At 31.4% G+C, this 20,680-nt stretch overlaps 1 protein-coding gene across 2 annotated transcripts in view; it reads right to left on the bottom strand.

Moving 5' to 3' along the window:
* Positions 1-20,140, bottom strand: part of LOC125073673 (microtubule-associated serine/threonine-protein kinase 2) — a 74,624-nt gene extending 54,484 nt beyond the window's left edge. Inside the window, exon 1 of one of the 2 annotated variants that reach the window (XM_047684617.1) lies at positions 19,774-20,138. In XM_047684617.1, the coding sequence (XP_047540573.1) occupies positions 19,774-19,906 (133 nt within the window). In that variant the 5' untranslated portion in view covers positions 19,907-20,138. Of the gene's footprint in view, positions 1-19,773 lie in introns of both variants that reach the window. The other variant, XM_047684616.1, reaches the window with a different exon arrangement.
* Positions 20,141-20,680: the final 540 nt, after the last annotated feature.

The following is a 20,680-nucleotide window of genomic DNA, read 5'->3' on the forward strand; positions in this document are numbered from 1 at the left end:
TAGCAACTTTAATATTTCTAAAAATCAATAAAAAAAGTAGACCAATTTGTGCCCCTCGTAATACGGTGTGTACAAGGCGTTGTAGATTACAATGGTCTTGTAATACCTAAAAAATCACTACCAAGAACAAGCAGCTGTTTTTTTTTCAATTAAATAATGCTAACACAATAAAAACTCTTTTGCTAGATTGGTACGACAATGGCAGGCAATTATAAAGTGATTATTATTAGTAGGAATTAGATTTGGTTCGTAATTTACTTTGTATAGATAACGAACATAAAAACGAACAAAGACTTTAGTTCTAATTTGTTATAGAAAAAATTTAAATATCAGTCTGAAGCGAACTAAGAGAAGTCAATTGAGTGTCTTCAAAGCGTAAATCAAAATCTACCAATGTCTTGTTATTTACGGATAAAGAATGATACGGAACGCTAACGGATGGTAGAGTAAATTGTATGATGATGACATATACTAGTAGGGTGACGATAAAATACAACGTAATGTGACAGTTAGACAATTGTACCATCCGTAAGTAAATCTTAAGGTATTTTGAATATAATATATTAAGCCCAGCCTTAAGAAACTAAGAGTACTATAAAATCAATTGAACAGCATTCTTTACTTAATTTATTCTTACAATTAATTTTCAATACAATAGTTAAGAATTAATTCAATTCAAATCAAATTTATATAAATTACAAACAACAATATTTCTATCGACTAATCCTCACTCGAATACGATAAATGTATGAGAAAAAAATATTTAAGGCATTTAATAATACTATAGAAATAAAAGGGTATACAATAATCATTAACACGAGCCGTGAAGGGCGGTGAGCCGAAAGTAAGCCACGGTTTCTTAGATCGGACCTTGGACTAAAATTCTCGATTCGAATCACATTGCATGGTGTATTTGGTATGTAGAGCCTTAGAACAGGACGGTATAGAAGTGGCTTGTCTTTATCTAATATTAATCTTATTTGTCAGTAAGGTTAACAAAAAAAAACATCTGAAATACAAAGTACACATGTTACTAATTTAATTATGAAAAAAAAAAGTAAAGCAATGTAACAGCTTGTATTTTTTTCTGTCATGATTGTATATATTATTTATTTTATTTGACAAGACCGTTAGCAAAAAAAAGTAAGTCTGTAAATGTTTTGCTGCTAATAAAAGGGATCTTTACTTCTTGAGAAGAAGGTTTTGAACCTCATTCCACTATGCTTCTCATATGGCAAAATTTTATTAGACTGAGGCCTGCTTAAATATTATGTAATTCCTTATTTATTCATCTTTTTTTTTTAAATAATTGTTGCCACTATTAATTTGATATTTGCTAACATTGCGAACCAGCAATGAGGTTTCATCCTCAACATTGAAGTGAGTACCGATTTATTGCGTCGCCTTGAATCATTAAGCTATTATCCAAATATTATTATAAAAATAATAGATTTTGTTCTATGTATTTGTATTTTTAATTCACGTGTAGGATACATTTTTTAAAGTAGATTTGCGTGTATAATATGACGTTTCACAAATAAGTACATTTTCATTAATTCACGTATATACTAATTCATTAAAAAAAATTTAATTGTAGTAGACATTTTTATCTACAAATTCGCTATACAGAGTGTTCGTTTCTTCAATCTATTAATTTTGCTAGCGTTCGTCAGAAAAGCGGATCGACGACTTTCTTTCCGTCGACGTTGACATAATTAACGACATCTCACAAAAAATACACATAGATATACTATAATAAAGCCTGTGTTCGTTTCGAAACCATATTTTACCACAATGTGAAAGTTTTATGTCAATAAGCTTAGTAGTTTTCCATGAAGTCTATCATAATCTTTCTTCCTTCTATTGGACGTAGAGTGTTCCAACATCTGAATCAGCTACATTTTTTAAATTATTTACAAATAGAATGTAATTGTAATTGAAAACCAACGACATGAACTACTAATGTTATTCAGGAGTTCATTAGTTAAACAATGCTGTCTTCTTCTTACATATGTCAATTCAATGATGACAGAAAGAAAGATAAGTATTTATCTAAACACCGTTAAACAAAGTATGAAAACATAAAAAGGAACAGTCTGCAAATGTCTGCTGAAAAAAGGCCTTCTGTACTTTTGAGGATCTCTGGTTGGTACACACATATAGGTTACCTCTCGGTGTTTTCCTTTACCGCCGAATACGAGATAAGTTACAAACATAAGTCCAGCACATTAGTAAGTGAGGTTCATGAGTTTATATGCGCTGGTCAGGCTTTTAACCCGCAACGTTCATTTCAGAACACGTCTTCTATATCATCATGATCATACATCACTCGCTGGCCCATCTCTATTAACCGATAAAATAACGTTGTAAATATTCCTAATTGTTTTAATTAGTTACGTATGTTTGTACACAGCCGTGTAATATTATTTATCGGTCGATTGCATACGTCCACCATTCGTTCCGCAGTTATCAGGTGTCGAGTGATAGCGCGAATCAATTATAACCTTTAACAAAGAGCATTTGTTTGCTTCAATATAATTAACTATTAAAGTTAGTTAACCTTGCCTATTAAAAATTAAATGTTATTAAAAAAAAAAACTTTAGTCTTTTACCCAATAATAGGGTTCTTGTTGATGACGAGGCGTATTTTTGTTATGTCTAACTGAAAAAACGACTAAACCAATATACATAAAACTTATACCAGAAGGTACAGCGCGTTTCGGAGAAGGTTTTAGTTTAAGTATTCTAAATCTAAAACCTTGGAATAAAAATACATGATCAATTAGGAAAAAGTCTGTGGATGCTATTGCTGTAATATAATCAGGCGTAGAATTCATATTTATTGATCTCCATACACAAGATATAAATTTTATAATATAATTACAGAAATATTACATAATCATTTTTTTTTGCGTGTCGTTTAATGAGTTCGAATATCTCTTTTACGCAAAATATTTTTAAGGCCATATTCGGATACCTACATATATTTTACATAATTTGATTGATATTATAAACAAAACGTTGCAAAAACTTTATGGCGAAACGACATCGAATTATAATTTGACACACAAACATATTATATCATAGAGATATAGGAATAACAGAAATATTAAAATAATCTCAGAAATAAACATAAATATATAATATCTATTTTCTAACTAACTATAAATAGAAAAGTGAATTTATTTAGATTCATTGAAAATTTTATGACGATCATAAACTGCCAATAGAAACGTAGGAGAAGCCGCAGGCAGAAACTAGTTAAGTAGCTCTGTCTGTCTGTCTGGTTGCTCTTTCACGGCCGTAGGTACCACTGAAACGAATTGATGAATTTAAAAACGCAAGCTTGAACTCCAAGGAAGGACAAAAATAATACCTATTTCAGTTATCAGTTTATATTCTTATATATTATTATTTAAGTGACAAAAAATCATCTTGATAAAGAGAAGTCATAACAAGGCATAAATCCAAACCTACTTAACTAAGTGAGTCGTGTCGAAGTTTCCCAATCTCGAACCTCGTGAGCAAAATGCTCAACAACACAAAAAACGTGACAAATTATGAAACAAAAGTAAATAACTAACTTTATTATACCCAACACCTGATGACCAACCCCTAAAAAGCGAGCAAAGCTACGACAAATAGTATTAATGTCCATTGAAACGGTAGTATAACCGCTACTTTTCCCATACAGATAATTTAATACACAACCCGGTTGCAAGTGCAGTACATTATACGTATCGTCTACTCCAATCGAAAAAGGAATAAAGGTAAATAAACTTTACATATCCATATTCCATATGATTTGCTAATCGCTCAGCTATATTGTGCACTACTGAAAATTCCTAATTAATATATCTGTATTCATAATACAACACTATTTCACTAAACTATTTATATCCACTTTAATTTTACTTCTAAAGTTCGGATAACAGTTAGGTCGACGTTTATTTTTGTGCCATAATGAATATCATAGATTACTCGAAACTCTCGACCAATGATATCGCGTCAATTAGATGTCAAATGTTGTTTATTTAGCTTTAGTCTCGTTGTGATTGGAGATAAACACACATAAGTGTAATTTAAATAAATTTGCAGTGTATATGCATAAGCGACAAGAATAAGAAATAATTCATACAAAATATTAAAACTATTCCGGTCACTATGATTGTAATAAAACTTTTTTAATTTAACCATGCTACAGTTCAAAACGATCCGAAACTTTAATATTACTTGGAATTTGTTTCAATTTGAATATATTTTAAGAATTGTTTAAAAAAAAGCTTAGTACACAGGGTGGGTGACACATTGGCGAATTAAAGAATGATATGAATGGTTGATATTTCTTTCGATGCCAATGTCTATGGTCAGTGACCAGTTTCCAACAGGTGGTCGAATTCGCTGACCGCCAACCAGAATTAAAAAAAAAAGTGTTTTTATACATTAAATTACCGTTTAATCGTTAATTGTAACGAATTAGGATTAGTAATATCGGAAACATTTACACGATGCCAAAGTAAGACGTGCGGTAATATCGAATCGCTTGTGTGATTGACTCATATATATAATATATATTTATAAGGTAAACGCATATCCGTATAAAACATGATAGTATTTTTATGAGAAATTTAATTAAACATAAAAAATTAAAATGAATGTTTATGAACGTATCGAGACATTCCTAAAACATTCATTCAATTGTGATAAAACTTCTGTCTGTCTGTCGAGTCGAGTCGATCTATGTACGCCCAAGAACGTTGCTGGACAAAAAAAATGTTTCTCTGTATGTTTATCCTTCAAGATAAACATTTTATGTAGACCCTCATTCTACCCAAGTAAAACCAGGACCGGTAGCTAGCTAAAATATGAAATGAAATAACTCAGGACCTTCGGTAAGATTTATTAGTACAGTAGATTCAGGCGGATATGCGATTGTTTTCCAAGTAATTAACTTGGTTATAAATAAGTTACACATTTCAATGCCGTGTAATGTTTTCACCGTGCAAAGAGCAGCGAATATTTACCAATTTAAAAAAAAAAACGAATAATTTATTCTACTGCTAAACAGTACTTCGTAGCATTGTTGTGTTCCGGTATAAAGGGTCAGTGAGCAAGTGTATATATATACTCTGTTTCAACTATATGAGGAGAAAAGCCAAATAAACAACATTCAACAGCAAATTGGCGTGATATCATTGGTTGATTAATCTATGATATTAAAAAAAACTGGCGTTTTGAACGTCCACGGATCTGTTATCGGCATTTTTAAAGTAAATTTATAGTGGATATAAGTAGTTAAGTTTACTAGTGTTGTATTATAAATAAAGATATATTAATCATAAACTCTTAGTAGTGCACAATATAGCTGAGTTATTAGCAAATCGCATGAAATACGCAAATCTAAGATTTGTTTAGCTTTATTAAAACTTCGATTGGTCTATACAGACAAAACTTTTTAGTTAGTTCGCATTGAAAATGCGAAGTATAATACTTACCATGACAAACAAATTTTAACAAAAAAAACCTAATTTATACATATTTAACATCACAACTACATGTCGTGTATAAGTTTACAATTATACAAAAATATACAAAGTAAACAGTACTACTTAGTAATGTCGCGTTTCGGTTTAAAGGGCGAGTAAGTAGGTGCGCTTACCTACAGACAAAACTTTTTAGTTCCCAAGGTTGCAATGACAACTACTTACCATGATGAACAAAACAAAAAAAAAACAAATGTCACTAAAAACATTTCGTATTTAAAACCTCAATGTTGCCTGAAGCCACTTCCATAAAGTTATACTTTTCTTCATATTGTATTTTTTTTTTATGGCATTGGTTGGCGGACGAGCATATGGGTACCTCATGGTAAGTGGTCACCACCGCCCATAGACAAAGGCGCTGTAAGAAATATTAACCATTCCTTATAATTATCACCTATGCGCCACCAACCTTGGGAACTAAGATGTTATGTCCCTTGTGCCTGTGATTACACTGGCTCACTCACCTTTCTAGCCGGAACACAACAATACAGAGTACTGTTATTTGGCGGTAGAATATCTGATGAGTGGGTGGTACCCAGACGGGCTTATACATAAAACAAAAGATTAACATAATATGACGCGTGGAATATAAAAAAAAAAGATGTGATACGGTTTTTTTTATCAGTACCAGTCTAACCCTTACCGATATTATCTGTCACCGATAGCTGTGATTTGAGATATCTATTGAAACCGTGTTTACGATGTTGTCGGCTATCTATTTTTTAGGCGAGACTAGTTAGTGACCGCAGCATCGTCTGAATAATACTCGAATCATCATTACATAGCATTATCACCTTACAAACGAAATGTAATCAGTTGTAAAGAGTGCTTTTAATAGAGTAAGGCTGATTATACTAAATTAATGAATTACATAGAGATAACATGAATAATTATTTTTATACGGTACCTAAGTGCTTCCCTTACTTCTCATGGGTAGTAATTGACTGCCTCGTGGCGTCTAGTTACTAGGTTAGATATAAGTAGATAGTAGAAGATCTCGATATCCTGAGTTTACACTACTGTGCCTCGGAAAGCACGTAATACCGTTGGTCCTACGCCTGAACCCTTTCGTCGGACTTGCCATTCCATTGGATTAGGTGAGGGAATTACACCTGTGTTTGTACACACACTTGTGCACTATGAAATATGTATTCTGCGAAATTGGCTTGTCTCTCTTAAGATAAGCCACTCAACCGAATTTGATAAAATTTTGTATAAAGCTAGTTTGAACTCCTTGGGTGGTTACTTTTTTATGTCTATCATCCGACAACTATACCCTAACGCGAGCGAAGCCGCAGAGGACATGTAGTTTCATATAATTTCATCCATTCTTCAACTCCTCCAATACTCAGTTAATACAAATAACAACTATTATAATTATCAGCTAACTTGCGAACATTGGAAGTCTATTGATTAAAATTTTAATTGTATAGAAAATTCTAAGTTATTGAAATCACAAACATACACACAGAAAGACGCGGCGGGCGACATCAAAATATTTATAGCAACATAGATATAGATTATAACCTCACCTGTTGAATAATCAAGAGGGCATATCCTGTTAAACGTGCATATTCAATTAAATACAAATAGACGATAATGTCATCGGAAAAGACTAATAATAATAAACTCAGTGATAGATTAGAAAAAAAATAAAATGTTACCAATCTCGGCAAAATATGTGAATCGTCAAAAATTGAGGTTAGGGAAATAATCTATATAAATAAAATAAAGTACCAGTTACGTTAAAATGGGGGGGGGGGTTGTTACCGCACGTCCTATTCTAATCCAATGATAACGATTATGCAAAATTTCATAATAGTCAAGAAAATAGTGTATCACTGATATTTTGTGCATATAATTTATTTTTCTATGACATTTCCTATATCAATAAATAAAAAAACAAAATTAGTTTACGCGCCTCGTATACAAAAAGGGGTAGAGACGCGCAGAGGCATGACGACATAAGAGACCATTCCATTATTCCATACATACGTATCATTCTTACCAGGTTCACATCGAATAGCATTATTTTTACATAAGCAAAGCCTAAAGCTGAATAGTATACAAAATGAAAAATGCTTTGAAAGTCGCAGATCCGATCCAGTCCCCTTTGGCTATTATTGGACACACGCCATCAGCTTTCCGCTTAGTGAATTGGAAAAAAATACTATTAGAAATGCCAAGACAATAAATATAGCTTGTCTTTCAAAAGTATGACGCCGTGCCCATACCAGTGTTTGTCCAGTGGACAAAAATTGATCAGAAAAAATGTTAAAGCTTAAAGGAGGATGAAGGACGTCTCTTTTATATAAGATAAGAAAATTGGTTTTTAAACACAGGAGCAAGAGATATTAAAATGTTTTTTCTTTGCCTTTTTATAAACAGAATAATAGAAACTTAGAAGACGGTCTACCAATTTGCCATGACTCAGGGCGTTAATGAACTGCTGATTTGATTTCCGCCATTACGGTTTTGCTAATGAATATATACACATAAAGACTTCAGAGAACCATTCAAACGGATTATCTTGATTTGACATCAATTTCTTTAATTTAAATAAGTCGACTGTCACTGTATGAAATATTCAGCATCTCTAATCTTACATCGTTTTCATTGAACAATAAGCCACCAATCTTGGGAGCTAAGATAGAGGCACGAGATTCCCTCTGCAACTGGCTCACTCACCCAATAAACAAAACTCAATAATACTTAGTATTGCTGTTTGGTGGTAGAATAAATTGATCGGATAGTACCTACCCAAATCCCCAAACGGACTTTCACAACAACAAAGTAAATGCTAACACTTATGGATAATCTAAATGAATTTACTCCATCTGGTAATATTGTTTAGGTTTTAATGTAATGTTCAATACTATTTATAGCAATTTCATTAATTATAGCTTGTTGTATGCTCCAAATCAAATACTATTAATGCCATAATCCATTAGCTTTGCATGTCACGCGTATATTTTTGTATGCAGTCTTTTAGCGCCGCGTCTTGTCGCGTACTAAAAACGCGCGTAAAAATCGCGTGTGGATCCGCAGCGTCTTTTCATGTAGGTCAGTAATGTAAGTAGTAATATAAGCACAAAATCAAGAAAAGGCGTGTGTGTACAACGGCGATGTTATATATAACTTTTCCAGACAACGTAATGAGAGTAGAAGGAAATTAACAATGCATTAGGTATAATATACTGTTCAGCCGATATTCCTAAAATACATTTCACAGATTAATTTTCCATCTGAATTATCGATTTAGACCTTTAAATATACTTATAAAACTGTGACACCGCTTTTTATAGAACTAATATATACGTAGGCGAAGAAAGTAAACTTAGATATAAGACTAGATGCACGTCGTGGGCGTAGCATCGCCCACATGAAAAATATTCTGAACTAGATGACGCCGAGTACTTTAAGCTGTACCCACAACATCGCGCGGAATGTTATTCCGACTAATGGTTAAACAAACTTTAGGTATTTAAATGTTACAAATAGCCTCCTCCTCTTGAGGAAGTTCAGGCAATATTACACCACGTTGCTTCAATGTGGTTAGTGGATTTACATGTGGTGAAGTCCTCCAAGGAGAAGAGATCTTAGACCAGCTGTGGCACTTTTACAGGCTGTTGACTGTGACTCATGCTCATAATATACATATAACATAGACAAGCTTATCTTTAGACTACGCAGACATGTTGTGCAAATTTATATCTTAAACCGTGACTAAGCAATTAGTAGATACATATTTTTATAACGCCACAACGCCATTCTATTAAAATACTTTTATAAGCCGTCTTCGACTTCGCCCGCATGGACGGTTGCAGTTAGGTACATTATTCCGCAATAAAAAGGGCATATCTTTCAATATAATATCCGTTCAGCGATTTGGCGTGATTTTGTAACAAACATCCACCCAAAATTTGTTATAATATTTATATATGATATTAACATACGCAATATGAATGCAAAATACAAGAAGTAAATTTTAATTACTTTTAAATCGTTTCAAAATTACCATTAAATAATACAGTCGAGTTACAAACGAACCAGTTTCATTTCTTAATGACATTATATCGTTTTAATTGTATTATATGATTGTGTATTACTTTATCCGTTTCGTTTACTATTTTATATGAAACCGACTCATGTTTGTATAGTTGAAACGTTTCCTTAAACACTAGTTATGAGTAGTATTTCTTCCTGTTATGTTAGAGTTCATTTCATGGACGTATTGGAGTGCACCATTTCTAATATATAATTATTAAAAAAAAAAAATAGACAATTAATTAACGTCAAAAATCAGCCCCAAACGACAAGTATCACTGGTCTATTAGTAAGCCTATATAGCCGCAGATACCGAGGTCCTGCATTCAAACGAGAAGTTTTCTCCGCCATTAGTCTTGAAGTTGGCAGAGATCCTGTGCCCAGTAAATCACTTAAAGGATCGGTCTCATTAGTTAGGTCGTATTTGGTGCAATATAATATTTCCTTTACAATCAAGCCACGAGCGATATCAACCATTTTTTGATTTCCAGGCTAACTTTCGATACCGAACATGACATGGAATAAAGAAGAATCGTGTATAGGCCTATTTGTGTTATCTCTCGTTAATTTTTAAAACAATTAAACATTGTATTCAGTTAACTGCAATAGAAAAACAAAATTTGCAAGAGATTTCATTGTCCGTCTTCTATCTTAATTATAAATATAAAAACATCGTATATATTCTTATATCATCTCAAGGGGAGAGACCAGAATTGACCGGGGAATTCCCTTGCTTTCCGCTCAGAGAATCGGAATTGCGATTCAAAGAAAATACTGCTTGCATTTTCTCTACTATTCTATACATTATTTTGATTAACTCATCATTCTAAGTTATTCAATATGTAATCATTTACGTTCATCGTTCGCTGTGTTTTCATCTTCCATTCTTCTCTACATTTAATTCATAACTTATTTTATTTTTTTTAGCATTAGCAGCCCGTAAATGTCCCACTGCTGGGATAAAGGCCTCCTCTCCCTTTGAGGAGAAGGTTTTGGAGCATATTCCACCACGCTGCTCCAATGCGGGTTGGCGGAATACACATGTGGCGGAATTTCGTTGAAATTAGACACATGCAGGTTTCCTCACGATGTTTTCCTTCACCGCCGAGCACGAGATGAATTATAAACACAAATTAAGCACATGAAATTTCAGTGGTGCCTGCCTGGGTTTGAACCCGAAATCATCGGTTAATATGCACGCGTTCTAACCACTGGGCCATCTCGGCTCCATTCTTCTCTACATTTAATTCATAACTTATGTTATAAAAATATACTTCATCGAGTATCTTAAATCGTAAAGCATTAACTTTGGTTCGGAATGTAGATTCTACCGAGAAGAGTCGACAAAAAAATGAAGTTACTCTAAATGCACAGAAGCAGCGTGTTTCAACATGCTCCAAAATTTCTCCTCCAGAAGAAGAGAGGCCACTGCTTAGTGTTGGCATTATAAGGAAGATTTCTGAAAATAGTTTATCGTATAACCAAGGAATCGATTAATATATGAAATCTTGAATATATCTAAGTAATCTGGAAAGTTCCAGTTTAAACCGGATATGCACTGAAATGAATTATTTTTCTAAAACATCTCAGTTACCAAAAGTAATAACTGAATCTTTAAAGGGAAATCTCGAAGGATTTATACTATATTATAAACTTTTAATGAGAAAAGTCTAACTTTCTAAAACATTTATATAAGACCTTTAATAACGGGGAGAGTTGCGAGAGGAATCCCTTTCGTCGTCTGTGTTCCTTGTCAATTATAACTTGTGTGCATTTCACGTAGAAAGTAAGTCGTGCAAATAAGCCGCAATCTCTCATTCCTGTTAATGAGAAAAGTATAAATCTCAATTGCCACGTTTTTATACTGTTACTAGCTCAACTTGCGGCTTTATCCGCGCGAAATTATAAGTCAGATTTCCAAACCCCCGTTTTACCCCTTTAGGGGTGGAGTTTCGTAAAATCCGTTCTCAACGGATGTCTACACCCTACAAGGAACCTACCTGCCTAATTTCAAGTTTGTAGGTTTTATTAGTTTCTAAGATTTAGTGATTAAGAAGTGAGTGATATTTCGCTTTTATTATACTGTTATTTTTAAATTCTTTTGGAAAATCGTACATATATAACAATATCCAATATTTCGCTATAGAACGTGAGTTGGCTCAACAGTTAGGGCATGCAAATTTTAACCGAAGGTTGCAAGTTCAAATGCAATCCAGCATCAACGAATCTATTATATAAAATTATCGCTTTATATTTTTATAATATAGGTATACATTATATTCCACATATACACAAACACAAGTGCACCCTCTATTCCCTCACTAACACAAACCGATGGGACGGTAAATCCGACACTAAGTCTAGGCGCAGGGCCAAATTAAATAACACAGTACTTACATACAGTTACGTCACACTTACAGAAGAGCAATAATAACACGATAGAAGTTTAGGGAGTATCTAATTAATTAACTTACAAACAATACATTAATTGCACACTTTAAATTCATAATAAACAAATTATCTACTATTATCTAAATCGAGGTCGTCACGTTTAGCGCATATTCAAATAATTAATTAAACGACTCACCACTACTTAAAGTAATTTCGTCGTGACAAAGTGCCTCTAGGGATGTACTTACTTTACTTTACCAAAACGTGGTAGATATATTATTAATTGAAATACTAATATCAGGCAAATGAAATAAGTATTGAGCTAGACAAAGGTCTCATATTACAAAAGAACGGAAATATTTAAACCCCAACTTTACTTTACTTTAATTATTTTACATAACAATATAAGGTGCTATATAAACCATTCTAATATATTCCGATTCTTCAATTTCTGCACGATTAAGTAATTATAAGCCTTTTTAATCTGGGGGCGATTTAAAATGGTGGTATTTACCCATCATACCCCAGGAACTCAAACTATTTCCGTTTTAAATTTCATCTAAATCGTTTCAGCAATTTAAGCGTGAAGAGGGGTACCTGATATAAATAGATAGTTATATTTACTAATACAAAGAACAGTTTTAAATAATATCTTAAATAAATCATTTAGTGTTACTTTTAAACTTTATAATTTTCTTTAAGTAGCATTTTCATTTATTTATTTTTAGCATTTTAGCAAAGCGTACTAAAAATCTTTCAATGTTTAAACCTCTAAAATGTTTACGTACTTATAAAATATTGTGCTGAATCGAAGTTAGAGTAATACACAAATAATAAATTTTTAAATTGTTATTTTCGTATGTAGTCTAGTTGGTAAGCCTTAGTCAATAAATATACTTAAAAAAATGTTATTCTTCAACTGTCAAGAGTTAATCTTAAAAAAAAGAACAGTCATAACAGTCATATAATCCAAACCCACTTAACTAAACGAGTCGTGTCGAGGTTTCTCAATCTCGAACCTCGTGATCAAAATACTCAACAACACAATAAACGTGACAAATTATGAAACAACAGTGAAAAAGGTTCGTTAGCGACGCAACACAATTTAAAAAAGTGAGGATTGGCAAAAACGTGATAGCTCACTGAGCTTCCATGTGCGCGATCAGGGGTAAATTACTCTTTATTAATACTGATAATAAATACTATAATACAAATATGTAGGTGCGTTAATTGGTATATTATTTAGTAATACGAGTTCGATGGTTAACTATTGTTACTTTTTACACATACCGTAAGTCTATAAAATTCTTTATAAATTAAATCATTAAAGGCTGTATAGCTCTATTTATTGATTTATATTCAATCACAGAATATAAATGTAATGGATACTTTTTGGTTGGACATTTTTGTAAAAAAAAAAAAGTAGAAATAGAACATTTTTGAATTTGACATGGGAATTGTGAAAGTGGAAAAACAGATGATAACGGATGATTGTTACTAAAACTGGCAAATATAAATGTTAATTATTTAATGTTCCACATATAAGATTTACTTTTAGTTTTCCATATACATATATATTAATATCAATATTTGAAGATGTAACGTACGTATAAGTATTTATTTAACTCTCATAATTAATTTCAATATCATTTCCGTTCTGCTTTAAAATTTTACACGCAGCGCGCCTGAAGGAGTTTGAATTTAAAAATAGATGGTATATCTAGGTTTTTATGTTCCCACTTTATTGAAAATCGTCACTGAATGACAATGCAACACATCATCTATGCCTTTTAATCAGTCCTTCATTACTATTGCTACAATTTTATTTTATTTACTTATTCAGAACATCAAGATAATTAATTACACTTACGAGATATTACGAATTGAACTGGATATATGAATAACGACTTGATAAAATTAGTTCGCTACGGTTGTAGCTAAAAGAATTATTAACAAAATTCTATGAACATCATTTATTTTCTTGAAATAATATACAGAAAAACATCTACATATAGTCTATACCAATCGAAGTTGGAAAAAAGGTAAACAAACCTTAGATTTACGTATTCCACACGATTTGCTAATCACTCGGCTATATCGTACTACTAAAAGTTTCTGATTAATATACCGTTATTTATAAAACAACTCAATTAAACTTAACCACTTATTTCCACTTTAATTTTACTTCCAAAAATCCGATAACATTTTCGTCGACGTTCAAAACGCCATTTTTTTGCAAATCCATAGTGAATATCATAGATTAATCAAGCTCTCGACCAATGATTTCGCGTCAATTTGCTGTCAAATGTTGTTTATTTGGCTTTTCTCCTCTTATGGTTGGAATAGACTATACAACATATTATTAAATTAGATACACAAGTTCTCTTATCTTTTACAAATTAACTGTAAAAGATAAAGAGAAGGCTATTTCAAATAACTAAAATATAATTATCATTGTACATGGATAATGGTTAAAAAAAAAAAAAAGAATTAGTAAGTGGTAGATTTTTGACAATCAATAAGCAAGTGTAAACACTTCTATATTGAATAAAGATTTTTTACTTTGACTTTGACAAAACATTCTACATTAAAAAATATATTCCTAAAGATAATATCGTGAAATAAGTTTTCCTTAAATTTCAGGCTATTTATATCAATTAAACTTCAAATACATGACTGTTATTACATAAATAGTAATTATACTATACAGAAGTAAGTGCTTGAGTTTATTTCTGCTATTTTCGGATGTACTCCACATTAGGTACTGCGTGTAGTTTACGTTAATGTTTTCGAATATTATGTAATTCGATATTTTGATAATTTATTTACCTATTATAAATCGACAACCCTACTAATGTAACAACATAAAAACTCATTTTGTTACATTACTCACTCAACTCAACTCTAAACGTATCGTTTTGTATTTCTATAAAATGTTTCCGATAACAGTAATTGCGCAAACAATTTCAACTTACTCAAAAACAAAAATAGATATTTATAAATGGATTTTATAATTAGGATTTAAAAACGATCTTGCACGGTGTTACTCGATAATTTTTTTAGGTTAATGTATTTTATTTGTGCAAGGAGAGCAAAAACATACGAAAAATGTCACGTAGCAATCAAAACAATCTGAAAACATACACCAATTAGTTGTTAAAAACAAAGCTACGCTTACGCGGCAATTTTATGTCAATTTACTAATGAATACATACATGGGTACATTTAAAACTTCTGAAAACCCCCATTCATGTGAAATATTTTTGCTCCTCATCCTAGGGGATCAGGCTCCGTTTAGATTTTAGCTGCTTTAGAACTAGCGTTTAAATCATTATATATAATAAATTATATACATTTTCAGACATTAAGAATTTAAACTCTTCTCTCAAAGATTTTTAGTCCCGCAAGTCCAAAGATACGAAATGAATAGTTTACACTTTCGTGTTTAGGAGAACACGTAAAGCCGTCAATACTTCGCCTGAACTCTATTCGATCGCGTCGGTCAAGAGGACATTAGCACTTGGCATAACCATTTTTACAAAATAAAATTGTATACATGGATTCCCAAGAGATATGCAAAATGTGTCACCATATTCAACGGCCCATGTTACTGAGGCTCGTAAAAAGTAACCACATAACATTTATTTTTAATTAACATCGTACTAATTTTCCCCAAAAAATAAAAAAGGTTTATAATCTCTACAGCCGTTTATATAATTTGTTCAAATTTAACCCACTCTTAGTTATTTCCCTTTTTTATTACATTATATGATACTAGATGTCGCCCGCGTCTTACCTCGCGTTGTAGGGTTTGTTCGCCAGGTGTTAGGCATAAACTTGCTTTATAACAAACTTCAGTTCAGTGGTTAGTCAGATAGACAAGCCGAGTTTTTTTTTTTATATTTGTAATGGAATAGGCGTTTGACTTCCATCTCACCTGATGGAAAATGTAGATGAAGGAAAAGAGTTCAACTCATCAGGAAAAATAGACCCCAGGCAGGTCGTTCCAAATCTTGGCGACTCTCACCAAAAACGAGCTGTCAGTTCGAATTTTGGGTATGTCAACAACGCATGGATGATAGAGGAATAACTTTCGTATTTATAATATTAGTATCGATTGTTTAGCTGTAGATTCTGTTATGTATGTAAGTGTATATATATAGCAATACAATATCACAAGGGGGGTAGTTTTACCCCGCCCGTCCCCAGTTTAAATTCAATCACAAACAGATTCCGTAATTACATTAGACGCCATTTTACACTACTTTCTCATGCACATAGGAAGTTTAAGATTAAAATTTATCAACTATTTAAATACGTTGATACTCGATACAGGAATAATCTTATTTATAAATTGGTAATAAGAAATGTACGGTTAGTTTTCTTTGATTTCCATGCAGGATATCTAAATTTAAATACGTGCGAGCGTTTTATGCAATTCGAAATAATGAGTATCTAAACGACTTTTTGCCGGTTTTTCTTCGTAAAATATAAATTCCAAAGTTCGAATCGCTTTTCGTGTAACATTTTCTTGCGAAATCAAGATTAAAAAGTGTTCGCTCTTGAATAACTTATATTTTGATTTGATTCTGTAGCCAATTTAGAGCTTTAGGGAAAAATTGTTTGCAAGCACACGTTCATTGCGCAAGCTAAAAAAGCTACTACACTTAGGTATTTGGTGAACAGACAGATCTATAACAAAGTTAGAACACAATAAAAATTTTCGTAATACTCTTTGAAAGGTTAATATGTAATGTAGTCGCGGTGATGACCTTACTCACCTTTGGAACATGTACGACTATTAAAACAACAGTACAAGAATGTTACGTTTGTTTACGTCAAGTCATTTAAATAACGCTGTACTATCAACCCTTTATTTTTAAAGGAAGAATAAATGCAATATCAAGGCATTTAAATTTCCCCCATTACTCAAGCAAGAGGTTTGAGTGCTTCTGGCGGACCAAACTACCCACTGCAAGTCTCGTTACTGTGACGTCACTGCTATGTAATAACCACCCTAATAAAAGTCTGAATTACAAAATTCTATGAATATGCAAATCAAAATCTAAAAACTATTGACCTACGGTTGAAAATCGACTACGAAAATTAATCACAGTGGTCCCTATCGATTGACGTGAAGTGTAAACAGAGCTTCTATTGTTATCTGTGTTAGTAATGATCGTAAACATTAGGCCAGATACTGAAGTCCGATTGATAGGAAGCTAAAGAGGGCAATTACCTTTGTGTATAATTAATGTCAATTGTAAATAACGAAAACAAAACTTCCAGACGAAATTAATTAAAAAAATACTTTATTTCAAATGAAACTAACATCAAATGTATTTAACATTGTGTAGTCATGTATATATTAAAGTTCAATATGTAAATAAATATACTATCAATAGATATTATGGTCAAGGAATAGGGAAGTATTTGTTATTATGTATGTAATTATCGCTTTTAAATTAATCTGAATGATATTAGAAAATCAATATATATAAATAATATATGTTCTTAAAATTAATTATAATAACACAAATGATAAATATTAGATATACAAACAGCACTTTATAATTAGAATGAGGTTTATGAGATAGAGACTTAAAGTGATAGATGAATTGTAAACACATTGTTTTGAAAACTGGATGTTCATAAATGTACCATTTTCAATGTGAAACATATCTAATAATAAGGTCCCATTAATCTAACGTTGGAGACATTTATATAAGGTATAATATCCCAATAAAATGCATCGATTGTTGCATAACATGTAATGCTTTAAATGAATGATTATCATTAAAGCACAGCTCATACTTGAAATTTTACAATGTAGACCATAGTTTTAAAAAGTAGAACCTCACTGAGGAGGATTTTCCATTGACATTTTTGTGTCAGTAGAACTAATATCTTATAATATTAAAACAAACCATACACACATGTTGACGTTGAAATTGAAACCCAATGTTATGAAAAAATAATCTTTATTTGTATGAGTGCTATTACTGCTATTGAATTAATTGCATCTATTCATAATGATGATTATCTTCTCTTGACCAATCCAGCCACGGCATCCATCCTCAGGGGATACTAGCCAGGACATATTAAAGTACAGAAGTGTGTATGCAAACACAAGTGTACTCTCGTACTGATAGGATGGCAAATTCATCACAACTGCAATGATTTCAAGCACAGGACTTTTACATACATTCCATGGTACAACAGTATAGATACTGTCAACTTCCAGCCTCGGCACAATAAAATAACATACATGCCCAACCAGAATATGAAAGCTATGATCTACAGAATTCTATAATAACTTACTAGACAAACAACCCATTGAAAAAATAAGTTCATTCTGGGTCGCCAATCCAAGCATAACATACTGATCTATCCCCTATAAGTATTGGATAAACAGTTTACGTTAATATATTAATGAAAAGAATTTTCTTCAATAAATCTTGAGTAATGTCACATATAGGTAACTGTGTTCAGAGACATAATAAAAGTATGTTAAAAACAAAGGTATAACTGTATTTGTCATAAAACAGTTCCCACAGCCTCATTGTTGTAACAAATCATAATGTTATGATGTTTATTTTTGAGAACATGTATTAACTTGGTGTAGTTTTTTTTTTATTATTTATGACAAAAAAACATTTAGTTTTAATTGTACAGATAAAAAATAAATCAATTATTATTTGTGTTTATTTAATTTGCATTATGAATTTATGTGTTTGTTATGCAAATGCTTGTTTATGAGCTATCAGTGATAATATTGTACACAGTATTTAATTTATTTAACAAGATAAAAGTCCTAAAAAAATTTGTTAGACTGTCTGTAACAATACCATCACATCTGTATTTGATATACATACTAGACTATGACTGGTAACTTTTATGTAAATATTTTTATAACCCAAACATTTATGAATATTCTTTTAGGTACTGAGTAGATATCATTGATTACTTATTACTTTAATTAAGAACCTTCAGATTGTTACACATTTCTGTAACTATCTTGGATATTCTGTATTTTGTTTATAAATATTATAATCTGAAAAGTTGTTAATTGTAAATTGTTTTAGTCATGAAAAATTTAATTTGTTTGTTTATAGTAAGTAAAGATATAGTTTAATAGTATTGGGTATGGATTTAGTTTTCTCTGCTACTTGATTCAAATTTAAAATTAAAAAAAAAAAAAACAAAAATCCAATTACATCAAAGTTTTATGTTACAAATCAATTACTTGGGTTATTTAATGTATGTATGTTATTAGTCTTTTTTTAATGTTTTATAAGTCTTACTTTATAAATACTATTTTTTAAATAATATTTTGACTTTGATTTTAGTGCATTTTATGATGCCTATATGTATAGTAATAATTATATTCTATATTCATATTTAAATTAGTAATAAGCTAAGTTTGTTTAATATAAATATAATTGCTAAAATGATTATTTTATAAAGTAATTAGTTTGCTAAAGTCTTCATGACTAAAATCACACAGGGCTAGTATTATTTTTGAATGAAGGTAGTTATAAATAAATTTACTTTTATTTTAATAAAAAAATAGTTGAGATCATTATATTTTTTGTTTCCATAAGTGTAAATTTCAAAAATGTGTTATGAAAAAGTTTTCGACTTAAGTTAAACCGATAATCAAATATTTATATATACGAAGGTATCGACAATATTTCGCAATCGCGATTATTGACAGCTGAACAAACCTTGAAAACACCGCGAATTACTACACCACGCTCAACAGTGACAACAGTAAATTAAAATTTCTGACCTTCCGCGCTTTGGTTCAATGAAGACGGCGCCGCAGATGCCGACAAATCCTTTTTCTTCCCACCTTTGGGTGGATCGGAATCGGAATCGTCGAAAACTAGCGTCCGCACCGACTGTGAACACCGACGATCCATTGCCACTCACTACACAACACACAAATAAACTAATATTTTCGCCATTTATAAACACCCAATCTCTTCGATCGTATTATACATCATACATGCAAAATACACTAAGAAACCCGGATTTTTAAAAGCAACAAATACATTTGCTTTATTTCATAACAAAATGAAAGTATTTATATATCGCAGGCCATCATATTTTACGCGAGACACTACTCCTTACAAATTGAAAAGTGACACTTTTACGTTTTGAAAGATGGCTCGCTGTCGTTTGTTTCTCCCTAGAAATGTTGCCCGTGCGATATATTTTTTTGTAAGTTCCCCTTGATTATTTATGATGAGTTCGTTCAGAAACTAATAAAAAATCTAAAATTTCAAATATGTAAAACTAAGTAATAGCTTAATGACTTGAAATTAAAAATTTAATAGTTACAATTATAAAGATGATATAATAGTCAATGCTGGTAATAGTTTAAGGTATTTTGAATCTTGATTGAATCTAAGTTAGATTATCGCTAAGAGTCACCTAACTCATCAACTAACCTGCATTCAATATTTTATTTTATCTAAATTAAGCAATGTTGTTGAAGTTTTTTATATATTTTTAATTATTTTTGAATAATTACTATGTATAACTATTAACTACTAAATTAATATAATTTATTTATTTTAAAGTTCCTTCTTCAAGCAAGCGAGCTAAACTGTCCTTCTAGGACAACAAAAACGAGAAAATATAATAATATTTAATAATTTAATAAGTACTAGAATAAGTGTTCCAAGTGATTT

Source organism: Vanessa atalanta, chromosome 25 (assembly GCF_905147765.1).
Source record: "Vanessa atalanta chromosome 25, ilVanAtal1.2, whole genome shotgun sequence".
Lineage (NCBI taxonomy): Eukaryota > Metazoa > Arthropoda > Insecta > Lepidoptera > Nymphalidae > Vanessa > Vanessa atalanta.